This window comes from Macrosteles quadrilineatus, unplaced genomic scaffold (genome assembly GCF_028750875.1).
Source record: "Macrosteles quadrilineatus isolate MER2022 unplaced genomic scaffold, UCM_ALF_1.0 Scaffold_8__2_contigs__length_117827958, whole genome shotgun sequence".
NCBI classification, from domain to species: Eukaryota; Metazoa; Arthropoda; class Insecta; order Hemiptera; family Cicadellidae; genus Macrosteles; species Macrosteles quadrilineatus.
In genome coordinates, this window is record NW_026542601.1 from 12,450,287 (window position 1) to 12,476,954 (window position 26,668).

At 37.3% G+C, this 26,668-nt stretch overlaps 1 protein-coding gene across 1 annotated transcript; it reads left to right on the plus strand.

The window, feature by feature from the left end:
• Positions 1–285: 285 nt before the first annotated feature.
• LOC128999591 (DNA-dependent protein kinase catalytic subunit-like) lies at positions 286–26,366 on the plus strand. Its single transcript, XM_054426174.1, has 25 exons — positions 286–433; positions 3,681–3,856; positions 4,213–4,402; positions 4,920–5,035; positions 5,792–5,981; positions 6,460–6,668; positions 7,195–7,373; positions 8,363–8,628; positions 9,055–9,219; positions 10,042–10,163; positions 13,501–13,746; positions 14,414–14,590; positions 14,805–14,955; positions 15,944–16,195; positions 17,160–17,270; positions 18,388–18,599; positions 19,086–19,272; positions 20,099–20,292; positions 20,468–20,618; positions 21,178–21,364; positions 22,076–22,282; positions 23,671–23,965; positions 24,980–25,160; positions 25,391–25,554; positions 26,190–26,366. The coding sequence occupies exons 1-25, from the start codon at positions 286–288 to the stop codon at positions 26,364–26,366; spliced, it is 4,653 nt and encodes a 1,550-aa protein (XP_054282149.1).
• Positions 26,367–26,668: the final 302 nt, after the last annotated feature.

Consider the following 26,668-nt stretch of genomic DNA (forward strand, 5'->3'; position numbering starts at 1 on the left):
GATTAAGTACACCACGCGACCACGCGACAGACAGCATTGAATTTGACGTTTAAGTTCGGCACTGCTCGGTAAGATTCGGAAGCGTTTGGCAAAGCGCAGTAGTGGGGGAAGCGTTGTTCCGATTTCAAATTCTGCTGTCCCGTTTCTAGACAGACGAAAAAAAGGGCGGTGACGGTCTGACGGCAAGGTCTCCTGTTTACTGTTAACTGTTGCACAACACTCTTCAAAAGAACGATTCTGATTCTTTGGTTATGTTCATGTTGTCATTTGCTTCATTTGTCAACTATGGCGCGCAATTTGATAGTGGAGAATTTGGTTGCTCAACTAATATCGTTGTTGAATGATAATTCGTTATTTCGAGATAAAAGAAGTCAAAACATTTTAGATCAGATAAAGTCATTCTTTTCATCAGAACACACCAAACCAGAATTGGGTAAGATAGGCTAACTTGGTCTTTTTGTTTTTGTTGTGTACAGTAGTATTGTTGGATCCGGCCTCAGTTTAAGTTTTAACTCCTTTTCCCTGATTTCCCCAAGGTAACACACAATCTCAACTTTTTTACTAACACAGAAGTCCTTTTATTACATTACATGTCTAGCAAAATGCAAAATATACGTTGTACTTTTCATAGTATGTAGGTTTAAAGTTAGGCCTATGCTTAAGTTATTTGTAGCCTTAGATTTTTAGAGATTTTCTCTTGAAGGGGATAAGCTACTAGGCTACCAGGTCTCATGGGTATGACCTGACCTGGCCATTTACGTTTTCCTTTTGATGTCTCTAGAGGGTCTTTTAAAATTATAATTACGGTATCTGATCAAATTACAAATTCATAGCCTAGGCCAAATAAGTAATGTGTCCATTACCTCGACACTAGAGCAAATGTCATCCAATTTTGATCCAATGCCCTGTATAAATGTGTTACTTAAGTTACTTAAACCTAAAATAAAGGTTTTTTGAAACGAGTTGCGACTGATCGGACCTCGGGAACAGTTTTTTAAGAGAAGAAGTTAGTTTTTCTCACAAATACTTGAATAGCCCCAGTATGGATCATAAACATAAACAAATTATCCTAATTTTGAAAGACATGTTTTAAGGCAAGGTTTATTACACTGTATTGATCAGCTTGTGGGCTTCACTCACCTTAACTTAATTTGTTAATCCAGGACTCGTCAGAATTTAACACAACGAATACACACAACACACACATGCACATGAAAAATCGTCCTTGAATTTACTCCGATGTTTCGTGGGACCTAAAATAACGTCCTGCTTCCTCAGGGAATTAAAACTTTATTTTTCTCGCGTACACGAGCTGAACGCCTAACCACGACTCAACAAATTACGTCACTAGCCCGATAATAAACATTTTTTTACTTAAATGGAACTGACTAAACCGTAACTTAGGCCTATGTTAATGCTCTATTTGTAGTCTATAGAATTTACAGTGGTCTACAGAGATGTCTGACGCACAACTGCGTCGCTTGGTCTATGGATATGATGATTGGTGACGTCATATGATAGTTGGAAAAACTGGTCTTTACTTTTTTGCATCACTGTATGTATGTATGCAGTATGTATACTGCATTATCCTAGCTTTTATATTTGTTCAGTTATAAACTGTTCTTGAATAATCTGTTTTTTTACTTACTTTAACCTCAAAACACAAACAAAAATGAACTGTTGCATATGCGGCGTTTGGGCTATTTCAAGAAAACTATGATAATTTTCACTATTGTCTTCTCTGTAGACCGGGCGTCGCAAATATGCAACATTACAAAAGGTTGTAAAAAATACAAAAACAAGATAATAAATTAATTACAAACACGATTGCAGCGTATTACAAGGTAAATAAATCACTGTTTAACAGGTTTTCGCTTGTGGTCTGTGTGTACTGTTATCCAAGTGACAGCCGGTCTATGTGTAAGATTCAAATGTATACCTCGGTCTTGGGCAATGACCGCGGCGTCGCATATATGCGACGCTCAGTAGCGAACGTGTTAAATATCAATATAGACAATATAGATTTTGATTCAGTTTGATACGTTTATATATAATTTTAAACAGAAGGCCTGTAGTGTGGGACTCCAACGGGTTTAAGGCCCAGAGACTACCCACTAAAAACCTCCTCTATGCTCTTCGGACACTAGGCTGGGAACATTCGTCGCACATCATCAGAACTAGGCCGAGTTTGCCTACGAACGAAGGGCATACTCCGTGTCTAGCTGTTCTGATCTAGATAATTCTTTTTCACTTGAAGGACAAAGTGCGACCAGCTGTCCTTGTTGTCCTCACCCTCCAGCAAGGTCTCACAAATCGATTCAACCTACAGCACCCCAAGACGACCTCCTGGCTGAGCATATATCTTGAATACTTGAATACTTGTCTTCTACATCGTTGACCGACATGTCGGATAGATTGCGTCATGTTACTATTTACATATAAACACTATAAAACCATTAAAAAATATCTAAATATACTTTTACTTCTACTTTTGTGGCGGACGTGTCACGTTAAAAAAAGTGGTTCACTCTCCAACTCATGCAAAGCGTACAATGGCCTATTCAGCAGTCCCTCACGTATCTCCCTCTTAAAGTCTGGCAGGTCCATGTCACGCACTCGTTTAGGCAAGGTGTTGAATACCCTAATTGCCGAACGCGGGTAACTCCTCATTGTCTGTGCAAGTCGGCACCGAGGCATGTCAAGGTCTGGGGCTCTGCGGGTATTGTGGGTGTGGACCTCCTCCCTCCTGCCAAAGAGTCCCACCTTGTCTTTGAGTAGTACAAGGATGTCGAGGATATACTGGCTGAATACAGTGAGCACCCTATGCCGGATGAATATAGGGCGGCAGTGCTGCTTGTAGCCAGCAGATGACACTATCCTCATGGCTTTCTTCTGGAGCAGTAGGATGTCATGGGCTGCTGTAGAATGGCCCCATAGGACAAGGCCGTACGACACATGGCTGTGGAAGAGGGCGTGATAGACCATCAGCAGAGAGGGTTGACTTAAAGTAGGACGAAGTCTTCTTAGTAGGTAAGTAACTCTAGATAGCCTAACACATACCTTGTCTATGTGATGCTTCCAATTTAACCTGGGGTCAAGCCCATCATCGTGGACAGCGGAAGAAAGTGTGTTCCGTACACATAGGCAGTAAATAGCCTACAGAAAGGTGAATTCGTTTTGGCCATCAACTGCAGGTATGACTGAAAATAGCCGTGACCTGACAAGAACCGCATGAGATAGTACAACCTCACCATGCCGCCGTTCCACTCCCGGTTGGACCTATCTGATGAGTCTGGCAGCCCAACGTCTTCAACTCTTCCTATCCCAGTTTTCTTGCCACTTCTGAAAAGTGCGGGTGCGCTCTTCCGTTCCAGCAGTGTCATTCCCAATGTTGCATTGTCTCTGGTAGATTGCCTTCCTCTTCGCTACCAAGAGTTTGACAGGGATAACTCCAGCAATAACCAATCATTTACTTAGATATTACCATTTCTATTGTGACAGTTTACCAATCTTCTTAAATAGTATTTTAAACAGGGCGGAGTTTAGCTAGCTTACCTGAGCAAGTTAGAGCCCAGACGCTAATAGATGTGCAATGAAAGTCACAACACCTTCAGTTAAACTGTGTGTCTGGGAAAACCTTCATATTATGTGAAGACACTAATACATGTTCTGTTTTCCAGATTTTGTTCTCTCAGTTTTATTTAAACCTGATGACGGCCTTTTGCATTTTATAAAAGAAGGATGTTGTGAGAAGACACTTAAACCAGGAATCAAGGAATCTTTGCTACTAATTATTGATCTATTTAAAAAATACACTCAGGATCTTGGCTTAGTGAAGTATTTTGTTCAAACTAAGGTAAGCATCTTAAATATCGCAAACTCAATAAGTAACAAATGAACATTATTCACATCTTGTAAACCATGTTCATTATGCTACTGACTCAGTTCTCTCCATCATGAGAATGCCTTACCTCCTGTGAATATATCTTAACAGGTATTCTATAACATCAGACAAATTGTCTAGGCTACCTTCTTATTTTCTTTAAAATCATTTTGCCGTTGTTTTCTTAAGAGATCGTTAGTTTTTATTCCTAATCACTATTGTAGGCTATTTATTGCTCTAAACTGAAATTACTTTTATGAATTAGCCTAATTGTTATTTTTGTAAATGAAGATGTAGGCTAAAGGTTATAACAGGATATCAAATTTCAGGACACTTGCTATTATGTTGTCTTACGCTACAACATCTGTGGAGCAGATGTCCTCAAGTGTGCTTTTGAAGTGATCAAGGAAATCATAACTTCAAAGGAAGCATTAAAAGTTAAAGAGGACCTTAAGATTCCAGAACTAATTGGATTTTTGTACTGCAGATGTTTGACTGATAAGAGCATAAAAGCAACAGGTATGTTTACTATTTTACACTAAACATTACAGTTAAGATAGTGACTAGGTTTGAAAGTGTTCTACTTGTGTTTTGCATAGGCTTAGCCCCTGAGCAATATAGGAGTGCTCCTGAAGTCCAGGTGAAATAAATACATATGTTAAGGGGCACCCCTTATTGCGAAGGGTGTGTAATACCCATAGGCCCTACTTCACCTATTTTGGAACTATTTTGTTAATAAGCCTAGTGTGTTTTTTAAACATGATTGGTATTTTTATGTTTTTCTGTGGGACAACGCTCGAAACCTTAGCCTTGTTACTATAGTGCAGGGGAGCAATCTGGTCCAGTGGTAGAGGATGTGGCTTCGGTTCCGAGGTCGTGGGTTCAAATCCAGCCAATCACCTGGATTTGGCTATTTGATAACAATGCTACCCCAAGGCAATTCAATTCAGAATTTGAATAATTTGATATAATTCAGCTAAAATATGCACCACTGTCTCAAAGCATTGATTAATGGGAAATAATTGGACTTTTTCAGCTTTGCAAGAGGTCTACGAGTTGTTCGGAGCAATTGCTTCAACATTTCCTGAATGTTTTGGAGATAGCCAAATTAAATCTTTTGTACGGAAAGTCCTCGATGAATTAAAACTGCAGGTACTGTATGACTCTATTTTGACGATCAGAAATTCTCATATAACACTACAAGTAGAAACTGACATTACAAATTTAATTACTTAGTTTTTTTAGGTTATCAATTACAGTAAGTTGTTATGAAGCACTTTACACCCTGTGTAAAGTTTTATATAATTTCTGTTAAAGGGAGATTGATACTTATGCGTTTCTACCATCTTGCTTTCCTTTCCACTGATTTATTTTCCAGACAATTTGTATAGTGAATGGAATGGACCTACCTATGTTACCAGTGTATAGCATTGTCATACTTAGTCAACCTTGACTAGTGGTTATGTTAGAGCATCGCACTTTAGTCTTAAAAACTACTACTAGGTTTCAAATCCAAGTCTTGACAAATTCATTCATGAGCTATTTGATAAGGCCCTCTTTTTAAAGTATTCTGTTGGAATACAATATTTTTACCATCAAAGTTTTACTAATTAAATCTCAGTTTTTTCTATATTTTACCTTCCCCTGTTTTTTAGGAAACCTTAATTATTTATTTGAGATCAGATCCTTCACCAAAACTCCCCTCATCATTTATTTGGATGAGTACAATAGACCTAATCATTATGGGAAAGGAAGTATTTTTTAATAAGATTGTCTTTAAGCATTTCTGTGTCTTACCGAAACTATTATTAGTTCATTTGTTCTGTGTAAATTTGGTATAGAAAATAATAAAAAATATCATGGATATTATTTTTCTCGTTGTGTTTAAAAACGCTTTATTTCTTTTAGCTCAAGCAGACCAACAATGTAAAACCCTGCATAATTGAAGGTTGCATGAATGCACTGAAAGGTGTGTTCTCAAATTTTCCTCGTGCCTATGATGACCCTGATAAGGAGTTAGCGGAACAGTCCAAAACTATCTACTTATATATCAAAGATGCCTTCCAAGGAGATTCAACCCGCAAAGCATATCAAAGAGGTAAATAAACAAACTAGAGCACAAGGGCACGGGCTATAATAAACTACCATACATTTTCTCCTAGAAAACATTAAAACAGATTATCCAATTTAAGTATGAATATCAAAATTAGTTAAAACAATTCGTGAATATAACCAATAACTAATGTACAAAGATAAATTTGAACAAAGTTTTTTTTTAAATCTCATTCATGCAAACCAATTTCTCATTCGTAGTTTTTATTTTTTTTGTTTTTATGAACAAGCTCCTACATTTAAAGAGGAGTGAGTAGCAACTAACTTGACTAAGAAAAGTGTTCCAGGCAGTTGATAGGTACAAACAAGCTCACAGCACATCGAACTTGATATTTCACACTTCCAAGTTCTCCTTCAGAATTGAAGTAGAACACTGGCCAAGTGTACTGTGTGATTTCTATGATATTTTAAAATTTGTCCGACAGTGGTCCCTGCTTGTTGCAATAAATTGTGGTGATTTTCAGCAACGTTGGATTTGTTCGCAACACACATCGAACTTCTGTGGGGCTGGGTGGTCGAGTTTAAGGATGTCAATTATTGGTTGCCACTCCTGTCCTTGTGGGCCGGTAAAATCTCGGCTGAGGACAAGCAGATTGGTATTAAAGCGGTGAGGGCACTGCATGAAAAAGCTATGAGTCATATCACCTCTCACCCGGATGACGCTATGAAACATGTAAGTAAGCTAAGGTTAGGTTTTGAGGTTAGATTACTTGTGGTAATTTGTCCTGATTATGGAAATGGACTACACAAGGTTATAAGTTCAGTAGTCGTAGAACTTTTTTTAGTCGACCTAGATATTCTTGATCGTTGCTTTTAATACATGGTTCCAGCTAAAGAACAGCTACTTAATAGTAGTTTGCAGCGCAGCAGTGCTCGATTTGCGGCGGAATGTGGTGGAACAGCGTTCCCGTACCTCTGTTTTGGAAAGATAAAGATATTTGCATAAATAGGTACTAATCACATTAAATAGGTTACAGTTCCGGCACCTCGTTTTTTACAAATCGAGCACTGGTTTGCAGCAAAGCTATGCAAGAATTCTTGCTCCATTCTACAATCATACTTCACTATTTGACTTAAAATTAGTAACTTTGTGTGACTATCCCGTTGAAATTATGAATGATAACAATGACAACCAAAAAACTAAAACACATCAATATGCACATTGTCACCTTTTGTGAGAATTCATCGATTGTTTTCAGGACTTTCTGAGCTACTACAAGCGTGTGTTGGAGTGCCATAGAGCCGCTAGCTACAACATGGACCTAGCAATAGAAGGGATCAGCACTCTGGCTGGCATCTCCAGCAATGAAATAAACCAAACAGATGTTACTAACATATTTAGGTTGATCCTACAACGGGCTCAGACTGATTTCCCTCTGTAAGTATTAATATAAGATAAGATACAGTGGCGGTTCTAGGACCTTGTCAAGGGGGGACTACTGAGGGCCCCCAAGAAAGAACGAGGTCCCGGAGGCCTTCCCTGCAGGGTATTTTTAAAGCCGTTCAGTGGCTTTCTAAAGCCATTTTAACATTTGGAACTGTGTCGAAAACCCTCCATTACATTTTTAGGACAAAATATAGTGTTTAGATTTATTTTTTCTTTAAAAACCCCTATCTGGTTCAAATCCAGCCTAATAACAGTGGGTCTTAGCTAATAACTTTGATACGGTGCTTTAGAGATACCACTTTTTGAGATAAGCTCACTTTTCAAATAAAAATATAGGTCTCTTAGCTGATAAATGTCTCTTTGTTGGAGGTATCGCTTCAAGGTCATACTCTCCAAGTACAATTTTTGGGCTGCCACAAAGCGGAAACATCCATCAAACATTTATGGAAAGAAGGAGAGACTGTCCATAAAATGGGAGGCGTTTAAAACATTAGCCCCCACCATAACCTGTACTTCTATGATGAGGCATTTGAGATGTGACAGATGCTTCTTAAACATAATTTACCTAAATAGATACAGTAACTTTTCTTTTGTAATTAGAATAAGATAAAAAATTTTGACAACGTAATCACAGTAAATCTTTGATAATTTACTTTTAATTTTATTCCGCCAGATCCAATAAGCGGTGCTACAAATTAACGGAATCTCTTTAAAACATCGTACAATGGTTTGGAATGAAAAAAAAAATGTGATGTTGCTAAGCTTAGTGAGGTAATCAACTCAGTACAGCTCATTTATAGTTATTGATTTCATGATTTGTTAGATGCTTTGACTAGAGGACAAATTTAATTCATAGAGAAATATCAACTGATTGTGTTTTTTTAACAAGCCCAAGAATGTTCACACAGCCTTACAGATCTGTAAGCCAACATCTATGTTGTACGCTGTTTAGTTTAATTCAATGAACATTCACTCTACAGGCAGGATAGTACTACGGCAGAGCGGTCGGACAGTGATGAGCGGCTCGCCAAGTATCTAGAGTCTCTATCCAACGTCTGCTCTAAGCTGAGCTCTGTGACCAATGACCAGCTGTCTGGGATGACGCGGCTGTGGCGGCTACTGGTGGAGCGCTACCCCCACCATTACGCTCGGACACAGATCATTATGGTCGAATCTCTCAGTGTCACCATGCTGAGGATGGGCATGTGCGACCCGTCTGTGTTTGCCAGGTTCTTGTACCCTGTCGGTGAGTTTGCGGTTTTGAGCCTAAATACAAAATAAATAGGTTATGTCTCTGTTACCTTTTTAATCATTGTCTACGCTATAGTTTCGCTTAGGTTGCCTCATTGTCAAACCTTCCTTCTAGCTCTTTAGTTGGAGTTATTTATTGAAATCTCAGTGTCAAAAGAATACTGATTCTTGTATGATTAATCTGTGATGAAAGATGTTAACAGTAATATTAAGTTATTTATTTAAATTTCAAGAAAATAAGTCAGCTCGAAAGGTTTTCAATTGGTACCCAGGAAAGTTGAGTGAAAATGTTATGCGGTGACTGAGTCTGTAATAATCAAGACATTTAATCGTTTACTATTATTGTGAATTTATAATACTTACCCAACACTTCTTTTTATAGAAAACTATGGTACAGTTTTATCTTTACCTTGATTTTCAGTTTACCAAAGCATTTTGGTTACCTGTTGCCACACTTTGGTGGAGGAGGCCGAGCTTCAAGAGGAGTTGACTCAAAGAGAAGTGATAACGTATAAGAACTACAAAAAGTTGTGGGAGGGACTCTTCCGTGTTGGCTATGAGACTAAAAACAAGAGAAAAGTCCAAGGTAAGATGTACGATTGTGATTTTATTTATAATTTATTGTTCAGTAATTATAAGTTTTAGTTTTGATTCCAATCAATAATGACAAATTTTTCAAGCCCCATTCCGGTTTTTCAATAAAGGCACTCAGTCTGCAATATTTTATTTAAGAACTCACTTCCAACTGACCCCCCAAAAAAAAATAAAAGTCTAGAGGTATGCAAGCAGCTCAATTTTTGAGACGAGCCGGGCTTGGTCCACAAGCATGAGAGATCGAACACCAATTCAGCAAATAATTTTAATTACGACACTTGAAACTTGAAATATTTATTAATTTTTATTAACTTATTTCTCTATTTCATTCTTTTATCTACCGTAGAGGACTTATATTTAACTCAACATTATAACATCAACCAACATTTTGAAAAGGTTTGTGAAAAATGATCTTACTATCTAGTTCTAGCCTAAGTAAAATTAATGTATAAAAAAAAAAAAAAACTCGGCTCAAAAAAAATTCTCAAGCTTTTTTCCAAAAGCTTGACTTTCTCAGATGGATAAAAAATCTCAGATTTGCACACCTCTATAAAAAATCCATTCAAACCATCATATACATTTCCCCCCTCATAAACCACATGAACTTAGGATTGTAAATCAAACCACTTTTTTATTTAATTTCACATTGATCTTGACATTTTCAAAAACATAGAAGTTTTAACTGATGATGATTTTTAGCTTGCGAAACGTTTTTCATAATGTGTTTTTTTTAAATCAACAGATTGCTTATAGGTATCAAACATTTATACCAAAATGATAATAATATTAATTGTTAATTAATTATATTTTAAAGGTGTGACTCCTCAATTGCGAAGAATGGTTTTGGACAGCCTGTACGATTGCTTTGTTAAATCACTTGTAGAAATTATTGGCAAACTGAATGTGAAATTGTGTGATAAAGATGAAACAAACGAGGTATGTATCATATGTTTAAGTCATATAATATATATTTCTTTAACTAAATACAGTAGAGTCCCGATAATCCGAACTTCGGTAATCCGAAAGTCCGCTTAATCCGAAAACGTGTTTTTTTTTTTTTTTTTTTTTTTGGAAAAAAGGATATTCAAAAAAATGTTAAAAGTTAAAAACGGTTATGCTTTATTAATAGAAAAAACAGTGAATAATAGAATGGCAAGTACAAATTACACAAGTACAGTAGCCTACTTTTCAAATGTATAGTACAGTAAAGACAGTGTTTGAAACTTACATATAGTGTTGAACTGAATGTCTTAAGTTGGTTTAAAAAAGTCTGTTACAATTTTTTGACGAAGATTAGAGGATCTCTCTTTAGAAGCATAATGACGCCAACGCCTTAGAAACAATGTATCGGCTGGGGTCGAGACGGACTGTTGTTCAACGTAACGTAGCGCTAGATCAAAGGCAGCCGCCGCGTCCGAGTGGGATACTCTCTGCTCGCTGCCGTCGTCAGCTTCGCCTTCACTCTCGTCTGAGATGTTTTCTGGTTCCCTCAAAACCCTTTCAACGATCTGCTGATCGCTTAAAACTTCATGATCATTGTCGTCAGCTTGTAACCACTCATTCACGTCATTTGCATTAGTGTCCTCACACCCAGGAATGTTTTGTAACAGCTCCTGCACCTGCACAACATTGTTTCTTTCTTCATGTTGATTCAAGTTGTCCTCAAAAGTTAGGCTTGGCCACAGTTTACTCCAAGATTTTTTCAACAGTTGTTCACTTGTAGATTCCCATGCTTCTGCTACCCAATAAATGACGTCTTTAATGTTTACCATCTTGAGCTTTTGAAGCAACGAGAGCGTTTCGTCCTGATCTTCCAGTATTCTTCTCAACAACTTTTTCCCATATGAGAGCTTCACATGCTGTAGTACATGTTGATCCATTGGCTGGATCAAAGGGGTCACATTCGGTGGTAAAAACACGGCCCTTATATCTCCACTTATTAATTCGTCGTCTGACGGGTGAGAGGTTGCATTGTCGAGAAAAAGTAATGCTCGAACCGGTAAGCCATTTTCGTTACAAAATCGAGTGACTTCGGGAACAAAGTGGTCGTTAAACCATCCCTTAAATAGTGCTGAGGTCATCCAAGCATTTTTGGAGTTTTTGTAGACGACAGGCAATGCATTTATATTTAGGTTTTTAAATGCCCTTGGTTTTGCTGCTTTGCCGATAACCATTAAAGGGAGTTTATGATTTCCTGCAGCATTACTACAGGCCAAAACTGTCAATCTTTCCTTGCTTATTTTTAAACCAGGTGCACTTATTTCTTCTTTAGAATCCAGACTTTTTTTAGGCAATGCCTTAAAATTAAGCCCAGTTTCATCAGCATTGTAAATTTGCTGCGGTGAATAGTTTCCTTCAGCAATCAGTTCAGCAAATGTATCTGAAACATATTCGGTTGCAGCAGCCTCATTTGACGATAGACGTTCACCCGTAATGGCTAATTGTCGTATGCCGTGACGCTTCTTAAAACGATCAAGCCAACCTGTGCTAGCAGAAAAAGATGTGTCTCCGTTCAATAATTCATTTAGCTGTAGAGCTTTTTCTTTGATCAAGGGTCCACTAATCGGGGTACCTTTTTCTCTCTCTTGAGAAAACCAAACAAACAAAGCACTGTCGAGGTTCTCCAGTGGTGTTGTTTTCGCTGTATGGCGGGATTTTGTACCCTTACTTGTGGAAGCAATACAAAACTGTTCTATTTTCAAACGGTTTTTCTTCCAGTCGGTGATCGTAGCATTCCCCACACCAAACTCAACAGCCAATTTTGACGCACTTTCACCATTGTCCAATCGTTTTAACACTTCAAGTTTGTCTTGCAATGTAACCGAAGTATGTTTACGTTTTGAAGCCATTTCTTCACCACACTCACAACCTCAAAAGATAACGTTACAAAGTGTACATAAATGTACGCGCTGCCACCTATCGGGGAAAGCTGAAACTACTGTACTGTACTACAGTAGCACCATCGCGTAACGCCGGTAATGCAGACACGAAAAGTGACCCAGTACGTGCTGCCACCTATCGGGGAAAGTTGGAACTACTAGCACCATCGTGTAACGCCATTAATGCAGACACATAAAGTGACCCAGTACGTGCTGTCACCTATCGGAAAAAGCCGAAACTGCTAGCACTGTTGTGTTACGACACTTAGTTGCACTTCGTCAAAGTATTATGTAATATCCGAGCAGCTGGGCGGGATAGACTCGTTGTTAGTAGGCCAGTGGGCAATCTTAAACGTTGTATTTCATAGTTACGTGCATTTTAGTAAAAATTTCGCTTAATCCGAAATATTCGGTAATCCGAAATGGGTCCGGTCCCAACCATTTCGGACTATCGGGACTCTACTGTACTCAAATACTAAATTAGTACTAGTTAAGATAACATTTTCAAAATAATTGTTTTTGTGTTTGTGTGGTTTTTGTGCATGAATTTTTAGGCTCATCTTAAATTGAATGGTCCTCAAACATTGTCTATATAGCTAAAATTTTTAAAATAGAGGACCTTCAACTTCTCTAGGTCTAGCTTTGTTGTTGAGCCTTGTAAAGCACAACCAATGCTAAGCAAGATCCAGGCTCAATTGTCTAGCTAGCGGTCATGTAGACGTCACGATTGACGCAGTGATCACAGCAAAAGCCTGAATATCTCATGCCGTCTTCTAGATATCATTATCATCCCCCCCGATTGGAGAAAAATAGTGATCAGATGTTGCGGTCATGGATATATTATCATTGTTTTTCATGGTTGCGGCCAAAAATACAAAAAAACCTGCGGTTTTGTGACGTTGTTATCATGACCACACATCTACCCGTGCCACGTCTTAGTGTCCTGTACTGGCCAGTATCTTTGTACATAATGTCAATCCGTGTTTCGTGTTTTACGTGTATGTTTTTGTGATTACCGACAACCTCAATTTGAGTGATAATGACATTTTTTAACCGCCTGATGATGGGATTTTAATCCCGAAACCGGTCGCCTAAGACCACAATAAGATCACTGACGGACAGGTAATATAAACCATTTTATTAAATAAGTGATCCTGGGCCACTAAGCATAATGACATGACATTATTATCGTCCGAAATCATAGAAACCATCATCCCTTGCAAGTACAGCAAAAGATTTTCTGACTTTGTGTTGGATTACTCAAGCTTTTTAGGTTAGGGTTGTCTCGTTCGCAAACATGTAGCTAGCGTATTGCAGTACAACCTGCAACCTGATGATAGTTATTTCTAAATTGGATAATTGCCCTGGATAATTATTGTAATTTTTTCCTCCAGGAGGTAAAAACTGACCCAGAGAGCAACTTAAAAAGTGAAAACCCTCAAGACCACAACGTGTTGTGCAACTTGGCCAACCTGTACAAGGATCTGTTGGCAGTCCTGGACTCTGAGAGGTTGTTTAAATGGTTGTCAGAACTGCTGTCTACTGTCATCAACCAGTCTGTTCGGTCACCGTTGGTGTCTGCGTTCTACAAGCTGCTGGCAGCCCTACTGTCAGTGGCACAGAGGACAAACTATTTCCTTGTATGTTTGATGAATTTATTGTGTTCTAAATTTTGACGCTATGTAGGCTAACATTCAGATGTAAAATTTTAAAAATTCTTTATATAATTGGTCTCAATTTTGTACTCAAGTTGAAAAACATTTTATTTGTCTTTATAGAAGATGTTAACACATTTTCATGAAATATTGGGGGAAAATCAATATAAAAAAAAACAAAACAAAAACTACAGTAATTTTGATAATTATGTTGCAGTATGATAAAGTTAAGTGAATAAAAAAATGAAATAATGTAAAAAAGATAGAATAAAAAAGTTAAAAAATAATAGGCCTACCTGAATAATTTAATATAATACTGTAATGTGGTTTAAATATCTTTTACTGAGTGATTCTTGTAGTTCTTTCTAGGCTACTAGCTTCACTTCTCGGCCATTAGGTGCCATTTTTTGTTCATTTAGAACAAAATGAGACCTTATAGCATGAAGAAGACTCCTTCTGAAAGTTTAAACTGGTAGCCTAAGTTATATGGGGCAAACCACATGCAATTTAACCAGTTTGTGCTTATTCACTCCAAGCTGTGATTTGCATGAAGTTAATCATTGTCATTTGTCTAATTTTAACAACAAAATAAAATTGATATTACTATACTTTTTCACTTAGAGGGTTGTGTAATGATTTAAAACTGTCACAGGATGAGTCGGAAGAGGTACAGTCGCTGGGTCAGTATATTGTCAGATATCTGGAGGACGTGATGCTACAATGTCAACAGTACAAGAACGATCTGCAGGCTTCGTGTTTGCTTGCTCTCGTCTCGGTCCCCGTTCCTCTCATCAAGCCGTTGCTGGCTGGAATTGCTCCCGTTATGCAGGTGTGTGATTTAGTTTTAAAAAATTAACGTTTTAGTTTTAATGTTAAAGTAAGGTTTTTTATCAATTTTAAAATTGTTTTCTTCTAGGATGATGATAGTTTGATTGGCTTTACATGATTGCTTGACAAAATTCTTCTTTATTTTAGTGAACTTTTCATTGTCGTAGTTTAGACAGACATCAACAACACTTTTTAATTGATTGCATTTCCCCCAGATGATCTTCAGGCTCGGCCAGAGTCTGCTGTCTCTCGCTGTACAAGGGATGAATGCCCTTGAGCTGTGGCAGAGGTCGTTACCTCCAGATGAGCTCAAGCCCATACTACATCAGGTCCTGCCCTGGTTTGACCCTTACCTACGCAGCAGAGGTGACCACACAAATCTTTACCTATAAATTTGTTCTAAAAAAAAATCATATTGGGTTGTGAGTAAAGAATGTATTTGTATCAATTTTATTCTAACCTATAGTGTGAGTTCTTCTTCAGTGGGAAGTAACAGTCTTCTCTGTGTAAGAAGGTCAGGACTGCAACTTGTCAAATCAAACTGGGAAACGCAATTTTGGGAGCTTTTGCACCTGAATAACATTAAAAACTTTCCTCATGAATACGTGTATTTTGCATGCTTACATGCCTTACGTGGGTCATATTGTATCACTATTGGTTTTTTAGTGTGGCATAATTGGTGTTTTTAGTGAGAAATCAATGGACTTGATTCTATGTTATGGACACGATTTGTTTCTTTCATTGCTAATATGTGATTTGTGATGCTCATATGAATTTGAAGGTAGTAGGTACACGATTAACTGTTTAAAAATAATAAACGAACATTTCCCCATTTCAAAGTAACAACACTAACTTTGTCATTGCTCTTTTTCTCTCACCTTCTGGATATGTTTAATTGTGACGAAATATATAAACACACTCATCATGACACTTAATAATTTACTCTGCAACCAGTCTAAACCTTTAAGACATAAGACATGTTTATTTACAGTAGATGACACTTAATAATTTACTCTGCAACCAGTCTAAACCTTTAAGACATAAGACATGTTTATTTACAGTAGACATATTACAAATGTATTGTAAGAGTCAAACAATTTCATGCAGAGCAGTTATCAAATTGAGAAGTATGTTACAAAGTATACTTTGAAGTCTACGAAGAAAAAATTACATTTTAAGTTATTTAATAGGTCTAAAACTAATATAACAGAGTTTATCGCTATCGAGAAGTAAAAACAACCAAAAGAAAAGTTTAAAAGCTTAAAAAGTTTAAAAGTTAGCAAAACATTACAAAGTTAGACAGGTTGTACTACAAAGCATTAGGTGAAGGCATAATTTGCCAAATGTTGCACAGGAATAACCACAGAACTGCCAGAGGACGAAAACCTGCAGATGTCCAAGCGACAGCAAAAGCGAGAGCGTCGTATCAAAGAAGCAACCAGACTGGCCGAGCTGCAGAAGCGGATGCTGAGGCTGCTGGGTCAACTAGACTCAGCCACTTGTCTCACACTGCTGAGTCACCCTACCGACATTACTACTTGGTCAGACGAACCCATGGTCAACTTCAAGATGCCATTCCCTGACCAGCGGTTCAGTGTTCCGATGGGTATGTGAACTACTAGTTTTATGTATGAGTAGAGCAAAAAGTAAAATATTTTGCTGTTGCAGTAACATTTTGTTCTGTCAAGATTTTTGGTGGAGTCACAGAAAAGTAAGGTACAAAGAAAACACTCAATTGTACTCCTAAGTGGTGTCTAGCGCTAGTGCTGGTGTCTAGGACAAAGTCCAACTCCACCTCTTCCCCCTCATGTACTATAACACTCACGGTGGAGGAAGACCCTGCGCCCTATGCGATAGGAATTTCCGCACAGCCCTAGCGCTTAGTCTCTTCACACGTATCCGGTACAACATTACACAGCTGAAAGTGCACAGTTGTCCCATAAGCGAGTTTCCTCTGTACCTTACTTCCATTTGGTGGAGTAAAAATTAAAAGCCTGGGAGATAGTTTGATTTAATTTTGGATATTGAAGTAGACATCCCATCTAAATGGACTAACTGTAGCCAACAACTAAATTAAAATAGAATATAGTACAATGAGCCACTGAAAGAGTGATTATGTTTTTGGTACTTTGATTGTTAATGTGAAATTAATACGATAAAGTTTATGATAATTTGACCTTTCAGTTTGGATACTAGAACGCAAGTTTGTCCTTCATTTGTAAATAAAAGTGGACATAACTAAATTGAGCTAATAACAGGGTCAACTGATGTAAATGATAGATTTAGGTCAAAGTTTTAGTCTCTCAAATCCCAATAATAAGAGGTGTTAACAATTTTGCTGGGTACAATTTTTAGCAGTAGAGGTCCTGACTGGAAAATTATTTTTTCTATGAAGATAAGAGACAAATGAAAATAAATAATTGACTGTGTAGGATTCTTGAAAGCAAATATTTCACTCCTCCAACATATATCTTTTATAGCTTAATTAATTTTATCCTGTGTACTACATACTATTCTACATACTATTCTTTCATGACTTACCTATAATGTCAATGTGATTCTTGTTGCAGATTCTTTGCTTCCAAGGGTGGTAGAACTGGCAATGACTTCCAGCGATCGTCAGACCAAAGCAGCAGCATGTGAGGTTTTGCATGCATTTGTTCTTCTCTTCATCGGAAATGGTGAGTTTAATAATGCTATTTTGTTAATAAATAAATTCAACATTTCATTTTATTAAAATAAAAATTGAAGTAAAAGTTAACTAAAAATAAGTAGTTAGAGGGAGGTCTAGTTATGGGAGCTTTCCAGTGCAGAGAAAATTTTATTTGCCCACAAAACATTTTGTACACTATGGATACATTCTAGATTTTTCTCATAATTTGTTATTTTAAGTTTTTAGTAGAAATTTTTTTGTGATTGCTCGGTAAATATATAAAAAAAAAAAAAAAAAAATGAGGTTGGTGTGTGTTTGGTCGTTCACATGCTGACGTTTTTGAAAGCTTATTTATCTTGGACCGCTGGGTAAAGTTAGTTTAAGCTACAACATAATGCTACAAACTGCTGTTACACCAGACCAGACAAATTTTACTACTGCAATTTACTTCTAAATATCTTGCTACTAAAGGTTATAGATCTTTTCTCATAACATTTATTGCCAAAGTTATTGAACTAACCCAAATTTCACTCTGCATCCCTCAAATATGGAACAGCATTTTGCTAAGTACCTGGAAGGTTTTTTACAGTTTCAGATATTTTAGATGAATGTCTTAGAATTCCTATTACTGTGCTGTAAGCGGTAGTGACAGAAAGGTTAGCTTACAAGAAGTTCTGTGCTCAAGCGGTGCCAAAAATTATTTTTAACATTTTATTAGTACTAAGTTGTTTTATATCAACTTTTTCTTTTAACCAAGTCAGACTTGAAAGAATTGTAAGCAGACTATGACATTCATGGTTCAGAAGGCAACAACTAGGTACTCCAAATAAACAACGGAATAGTAATTTAATATGACGTATTCAGGGGGTCCAACAACCTAAAAAAATAACATTTCTAGGTTTTCTGGGTTCGAAACTCTAGATTTTCTAATAAAATATTGTTGCTCAAAAAAGGAAACCCACATTTTTTCTTTAAATGTAATTTAAATTCAAACAAAATAAACTGACCCCTTCACTATTGACTATTGAGTCTGTATTCATATTTGGTCTGTGCTCAGATTTGGTCGCCATGCAGCTGTTTCTCCCACTCACACTACAGCTGTAGCGTTGGTTTTGTCCTCTTAATAACGCACTCAACTATTGCAGGTACCACAGTAATAGAGACTAAGCAGCCAGAGCTAGAGAGCATCCTGTCTAGACTGATGCCTTCCCTCCTGAGGCTGTCTTGTGGCTCAGATTTGGTCGCCATGCAGCTGTTCCGTCCACTCACACTACAGCTGATGCGTTGGTTTTGCTTTCCCAAGATGTTGCATTGCAAAAAGCCTGTGCAAACCCAAGCTGTTTTGCAGGCTGTATGGGTAAGTTAAATGACAGTGTTATTCTAGCAATTGTATGAATCTTGCTTGACAATCTTTTTGACCTAAGGAGTTAATAGAAACCCCAAGAAACTACCTCAATAATTATTGTAAAGCAAAGTCAATCTTCTATTTTTGTATTTTGAGGCTAAATTAAGGGAACTCATTCTGTTTTCAATGATCTAAATCTACTTTTAACTAATGATCCTAATCCATCTATTTTTTTCATTTTTTTGCCACATTAAGACATGGTTGGACATAGACATTGGTTAGTGCAGTAGCCCCCTAGAAAATCTAATACAAATCCATACAAAAATTAGGTAAATAAATAATAAGGCTTCATTATCAAAAAATGAGAATGGATTTTCCAGATATGGATACATTTTGCTATCAACACATTTCCGATCAAAATTGTAGTTTCCAAATAATTAAGTAGTATTAATCTAAAAATAATAATGTTTCAAATTGAATCAACAAGTAATTTCCTAGGACGGCATAACAGATGAAGAGGACGTAGCTTTGCAAGACTTTTCAGCTCTTTGTCTCAAAGAGTTTGTGCATTGGTCCATCAAACAATCACCCGACCAGCTGCTAGTAGATCGGCCTCTTGGACCCAAGGCCATTACCCGAATAATCAACTCGTATTGTCTACACCCGAGCCTCACCAAGCGAAGAGGTAAGTGGGTGGAAATCTATAAGATTATTTCAATGTAACTAAGCCTAGTACATTTACACAAAACATTGAGGATACTTGTTGGTTACATTCACATATACTCTAGTTAGTTATAGATTAACATTATTACAGTACTATCAACAATTTAGAAATACTACTAAATGGTAAAAAAAACTTTATTTAAGTGGTAAAAATTTCAATGCATTTGTTTAAATAAATATATAGGATGGAGAGGAAACAGCTAACTCACCTGATGAAAGGTTGCAGACGAGTCAAAGAACACATAAAACACACACATAATAATACTTGATATTGGTTGTTCTTGTAACTACCATCTAGGCCTACTCTGAAGAAGCCTCTGAAAGAGGCGAAATATCAAGTATTATTATGTGTGTGTTTTATGTGTTCTTTGACTTGTCTGCAACCTTTCATCAGGTGAGTTAGCTGTGTCCTCTCCATCCTATATATTTATTTAATCCAAGCTAAATGCTTTTTCCTAAAAACATAACCTTAAAATGCATTTGTTTAGTAACACTTTTAAATGTGATTAAATTGATTGAATTGTGATGAGGGCTGTTAGTGAATTTTAACTATAAAATTAATGAAATAAATAATATAATTATATCATGATAACAATATTTGTGTTTACCCACGCCATTGGAATTTTTCAAACGTTTTTTGTGAGTGAACAGTCTAAACTTTTCCTTGTTGTAACCAGTAACAGAGAAAGTAAGAGGAAAACATTTGTTCTACTTCGGCACAATGTAAGTGTCAACAAAACAGGTTTCAAAATGTACTTGTAATTTTCAAAGTGAATGGTTGTATGCAGGTGCTGCGTTGGCTTTCTCACACATAGCTGGAGAGTTACGAAAGCCTCCTCTGCTAGACGTGTTCTGGTTGGAACTGATGTATCACCTGGTGCTCAACCTCGAGTTGGGTGGCGCCAGTCACAACCACCCTGCAACAGCTGCCCTCACTGTCATTGGCAAAGTGATGAAAAAGAAGGCTGATCTCTTCAATGAGGTAATTTTTAAACCATCGTCTAAGAACTGACTAACATAAGAGTAGGATAGGATAGGACTATTGGAAAAAGCAGAGTGGAAACGCCTTTCTCCCATGTTCCAGCTCCACTACACCACTGATTATACACCCCTCACAATCAATAAAACTTATTTGTCTTAAAATTTCTTCATTGCAGAAAAGTGATGCGAGACGTGTACCCGACGCTTTAGGATCTGGTTCACTGCTTGATGTCGTGAAGTTTTTGGCGCAGAAATGTGGATCTCAGACTGTGATTTGCGCTACGAAATGTAGAGAACTAATTTTGGAATTGATGCCCCTAGTGCCAGGTTAGTATTGTAGCTGTATTGTTTTGGTTTGTGAATATGTGTAATGTAACTGTTGTCAGGGTTAAATAAAAGAATAACTCCTCGAACCGAGGCCAGTCTGGATAGCGGGGTTTCCGGTTAAACTGACATCCCCAAAAACTCGTTAAAACGGACCGTTTGAATCTCTACTGTATACAGTATTTTACTTAAATTTAGGAGAGCATTTTATTTAGGCACGTGATCACTGGTCTAAAATCTTTCCCACGAAAACAGTCGTTTCAGTACCGCCCACTTCCTGCCGATCTAGTCTGGTTAAACCGATGTGATAAAAATTGTCTGGTTAAAGAGATGTCATTTCTGCCGAGTGTAGTCCAATTAAACCGATGTCCGGTTAAAAGGTGTCCAGACAAGAGGGAGTCTACTGTAGTCGTCTTTTGTTCACAATTAGAATAAACACAAATATCATAAGAATAAATGTAAATAATATTAATTATAACTGAAGCAGCAATATTAAGACAAAAATATGGAAATCCTACAGTAACCAATTGAAGCTGTACCTATATTTGGTGTTGTGTTTCAGATATACCTCCCCTAGATCAGCTGGTGGACATTGTAAGAGTTTGTGAGGGAGCAGGTAGTGGATTGATGCTTCCAATCCAGCCCGGTGTGTCCGATGCCGATCATCTCCGAGCCAGTATCGACTGCTACGCCTGGTGCATCAAGAAGAGTTTTATTCCTCCATTTGTCGCTATACAATCTCCAAGCAGGTAGATTTATTTGGAGTATAACTTTCTCCGATAATTAGTTTGAGTGGAACTGTGCTAAGATTATCTCGCATATACAGCGTCAGCAGGATGTTTGGTAAATATAAAAGGTCAGATGAAGAGTTTACTGTGCCACAAAGTAATATTCATAACTAGAATGACGGAAAGTGTTTCATTAGATACTTTATTATTATTACAGTATTCCCAAGACCCATGATTTAGTTATAAATGTTTTTTCTATTTGAAGTGTGACTAAATAATTACAATATTGAATACCTTTAGATTAGCGTGCGCCTGTTTGTTCTTACGTTGTGTTGATGTGCTAGAGGGATTTTTATTTTTGGTAGAAACATGTAGAACTAGTTTTATCAAAATAGCTATGTGTCATGCAGTTTAAAGCAATTCAGCTAGTCTTGTATCTACAAGTAATGATTGTATTAAGGCAGATTTTTTACTGATATTTGATTGAAAATAGCTACACCACCTGCCAATAGTCGTGTGTAAATAATAAATCGGGATTGACATACATTTTTAAACCCATCTATGGGGGTTTGATTCACATTAAAATTGTGCACAACCTCTTAAATATAGCAAGTTGGTTGGTTAATCAGGATCCACATTTATAGTAGATCTGTGAATGAGTACATTTCTTATTTATAAATTTTCTTCAGTGAATTCTACTAACCATCCATTCAACATTTCTTTTTCTTACAGGCTAGTTCCATGTGTAGAGTACTTTGTCAACATGTTGGACTTGACAGTGGTACCAACATTACTATGCTCCAGACAAGATACAGTCCTGATGAAGGCCAAGTGTGGTGTAGTGGTAGCACTGTTTGATCTACTAGCACTCCTATACTCACAAATCAAAAAACTTCCTTACACCTTTTTCCAAAGGAATTTCTGGAAATTGCTTGCAATGTGAGTGTAACAGATTTTATCTTCACATATAAGTATTACTTTGCTACCCCTAATATTCTTTTGTAAAATTATAGGAAACAATAAAAAGTTAATTCACTTTTTTGTAATTGAAATAATTGTTTGGTAATATGTACAGGAGTCGGGGGGCCAGACTTTTGTACTTTGTTAGTCGAGTCAGGTAAAAAAAGGTTAACCCTCAGGTCTTAGGAGATTGTGAAAATAAAAGCTCGGTTAGGCTTGACCCAACCTGATTTTGACCTGAAAATTATTTCCAGCTCTAACAAAATTTAAAATGCCCATGTTATTCTTATGGAGAACAAGTAAACTGTTGTAGTTTGCTTGTTTATGAACATATTTTAATCAAATTTGGAAAATGTTTTCATTTCTTACTAACTATTAACATTTTACAAAAAAAAAAAAAAAAACTGTTTTACCCTCCCTGATGCAGCAAACCTAGGTACTTGTTAAACTAATTCTATTTAAATAGGAAATAAATGTTATATTTTTAAGTAGGTAGACATTTTAGTGTAAATCCAATCAGGCAAATGGAAATTCGCATAGTCTGCAGGTTTGCTGCAGCGGGGGGTATTGTAACTATTTAGGTCTAAAATGAATTTTTATCCCTAAAATCCTTTTAATAGTAGTAGTATTCATTAGTTCACCTTCATTGACCAACCTATGTTTCGTAAAATGTTTAATTTTACCAATAGTTTTATCCAGTGCTTGATTTGTAAAACATGAGGTGCTGGAACTGTAACCTATTTGATGTAATTAGTACCTATATTTATGCCAGTATTTTAATCTTTCCGAAAGAGAGGTACTGGAATACCGTTCCGTCGTGTTCTGCCACAAATCGAGCACTGGTTTTATCTGTGTTTATCTTAATATAAAAGTAGAATTTTACTCTCATGTTTGAGTTCTTTTTCGTTAATTCACTACCACAACTGTTTTTATTGCAAAATTCCGACATTTTCAACAGTCAGCCTAATCTGTGAATACATCAATTATAAAATTAAACTACTCTAAACTAACTTAACCAATGAAACTTGCTGATCATGAAACAATCCTGTTAGTGAATAAACGGAATTGCAATAAAAAAGTGGTAGTGAATTAATAGAAAAGGACCTATATTTTTGTTTTGAAGAAACCTGTTACAGAAGTACAAACTAAATTAAACCAGAGGATTTAAAAAGTTTACTTCTTGAAATAGAAATTTCAAACCATTTAAAATTTACTATATCCAACATTAAATTTATTATTTTTAAACTTTTTTAGAAAAGTGCCATATATCATCATTAACTTTTTCATCAGCTGATTTTGTTTTGTCCCAAAACCCTCTGAATAATGGTTATACATTAATAGTAATAAATTTGTCGTATGGCTTGTAGGTGTATATTCAGCTCACAGAACGTGGGGTTGGATTGGCGAAACAAGGAGCTCGCAGAACACCTCTCAGACAAGATACGCCTGTTGTTGTGCACACTGAGAGACCAAATGAAACCAGCTGATCTGGAGAATATGTACGAGGCGTTGTCTTCACAAGTGTTGTATGATTGTACAACATGTGTGGAGCGCCTCAGCCTCATGTGCCAAGGACTGCAGCCTCTTGAACTCAAGGACAAGCAGTACGTCGATGGACTGATCACTCTTTATAAAACAGACTTGCTTCAACACTTGAAATTTGTAAGTTCACGTTGATTTGAGCTTGAGCGCTACATTAGAACTGTAGACAGAATAAATAGAGATTAGTTAGATGTTTTAAATCATTGTTCTTGTAGTTTGAGTCGCCCATTATTTTAATTTTCCTAGTTATAAAAATACAAAATTTTCTCCGTAACCAATAACCGTACAAAAACTCTTTGGTATACTAAATTATTTTTTTTGCTCTTTAAAATGGTGTAGAGAGAAATTGGGAGATTTTGTTTTTTGATGGCCAAAATTGAGAAAAACTCATTTTCACCCCATAAAACCCCCCGTAAAATCCTGTTCCCATGGTCCGATCATGCTAGTTCGCAAACTCATTCAAGTTTATTTCGCCTTACACCTTCAAACCAAATTTCATCAAAATCGGACAAAAATTACTCAAGTTATTTCTTTACTATGTATAAATTTGAATGAAAAGTGTTTTTGATTCCAAGGGACATCAACATGAAAAAGGATGGCTCCAGGTCTTACCGTGCCACTTACGGTAAAAGCTACTTCCCTATAAGGAAATTAGGTTTGGCATAGAATTTAGGGGTTTTTAAATAATATTGTATTGTAATATGGTTGACACAATTCTGTAACATGTGAGGAATGAATATTTTCCTCTCCTGTTTTGGGTGTTGACTACGCCTTTTCATCTTCTCCTATCTCTCCACAGATCTTCTTCCAACATCTTTCAACTCTTTCCTTCTCTACACCCCTCATCATATCATCATTATCACCTTTTTATCACCATTTAGAATTTCTGTTTTCTCACATGTCCAAAGCATACCTCTTATGCTTTTTTACCCTCCACGATCTGCTATCTTACATCCGTCCCACATTATTCATGGTCTTACTATTTAGATCTTTCCTTCACAAGTCCAAACTGTTTTAGTCTTGCTTTTTCTCATATTGCTTGTAAGCTTTCGTCAACCACGCCCACCTTGTTTCTCCAGCTTGTAACATTGTTATTGTTGTTGTTATTGTTGTGACATTGTTATTGTTGCTCAGGGACGCACATGGTATGGCAACACCCTACTGAGGGGAGTATTCAACAGTCTGTTTGACTCTGATGAACTGCCCTTGCATCCAGAGTCCTCTGTCAAAGGGTTTCAACAAAAACTGCTACACCTGGCCTTCCTACTGGGTGCTGAGGTAAGTTCTATCAAATCAGACTACCAACATAGTGTTTGTTAGTATAGTTGACCTGGATGAGAAAAACAGTGTCTATTTTGACACTAGAAAAAAAAAACTTCATAATTATTAGAGTTAACTATCACTGGAGCATTATTTTCGTCCAAGGAAGTTGTAATGGTCACATTTTATTGGGGGGTTCGTTTTAATTATTTAAAGGCCGCGAAGGCTTGAGCGCGCTTGACAACAATGTCACACATGTCCACTGCAGCTGGTCATGTCTCCTAGTTCGAGACTCGGCCGCTGTCACCTTGAAGCGCTGCCGTAGACGTGGTGGGGAGAAGCCGAGACCAGCGGACAGTGGACAGTTCTTGAGACAGTCGGCGTCGAGCGTTAGGTTCGCGCACACCAACCAACCCTCCTTAGGCCGTGCGAGCGAACCAAATAATAAGGTATCCGGACGAAGGCGAGAGTAACCCGGATGCAAATCTGGAAGTGTCGTGTTACGTAAGTACACTGTATATAGCTAGCGTATACATTGTATTCATCCCCGTATCCACTTTGGCGAGGGAAATTGCGTTATTTATTAGGCTATTCTAGGACGTTTATCGTAGTTTATTATAGAATAACGTAGTTTATCGACCGACGCTGCGAGTGTAGTGTCGCAGTCACATACGCCGACTTTTAGTCATCCAAAGTGGTTTTGTTTTATTGTAATCAGGAGTTTTTATTTATTTTCCTTAAAGCCAAGAAGAATTGGTCTAGGTGCCTTCTACGTTTTGTTTTATTTCATTATTTACTTATCGCGAGTTAGCGTCGTTTTCTTTTAATTCCGAGAAGATTATTTTTAGTTTTATTTCGAGAAGTGAGATCTTTCGTTAAGCCTAGGAGCTGGTTATTTATTTTATTTCCTAATCGTCGCCTATTTATCTATCAGCCCTAGTAGTTAGCTTAGACTTGGCCTTGTCAGCGCGTCGCTGTGCTGACACCAAGTTATAGGAGTAACTATAGTTAGTGTATTCCTTAATAGCAACTCGTGTACGGTGCGTCGACGTGCCGAGGTACACAGTGTGTACTTGTGTACTAGCAGATCGGCGCGACATTAACATCTACGAAGATCCAGAAGTGGGAAGCGAGCGACGAGGATTGTCAGCGAGACCCTGGACTACTCGAGCTGTCCGAGCAAATCGGAGGTAAGTTTACGATAGGTGCCCTACCCGACATAAACACCTCACAAAGTGGCGCCTCCGAACAGGGACATTGAAAGTTTCGTTATTATCGTAATATTCATACGTGCTTCACGTATTGGCGCCCGAACGGTAAAATCGATATCGTAGTGGTTTTTTCTTTGGAATGTAAGAAAAAGCGAAAATGGTAGGATCGAGTGTTAGCGCGAAAACTACGCCTAAAACGGTCAGAGCGGTGACTGAATCGACAGCGACAACTACGACTACGAGTGCCGGGTCTTTACAAGCTCAAGTAGCACAAACTATTTCACAACCAACTGTGCCATCGACTTTAAGTTTTCCCGCTACGACCGCAGAGGCTACTCAGCCTCAAGTAGGT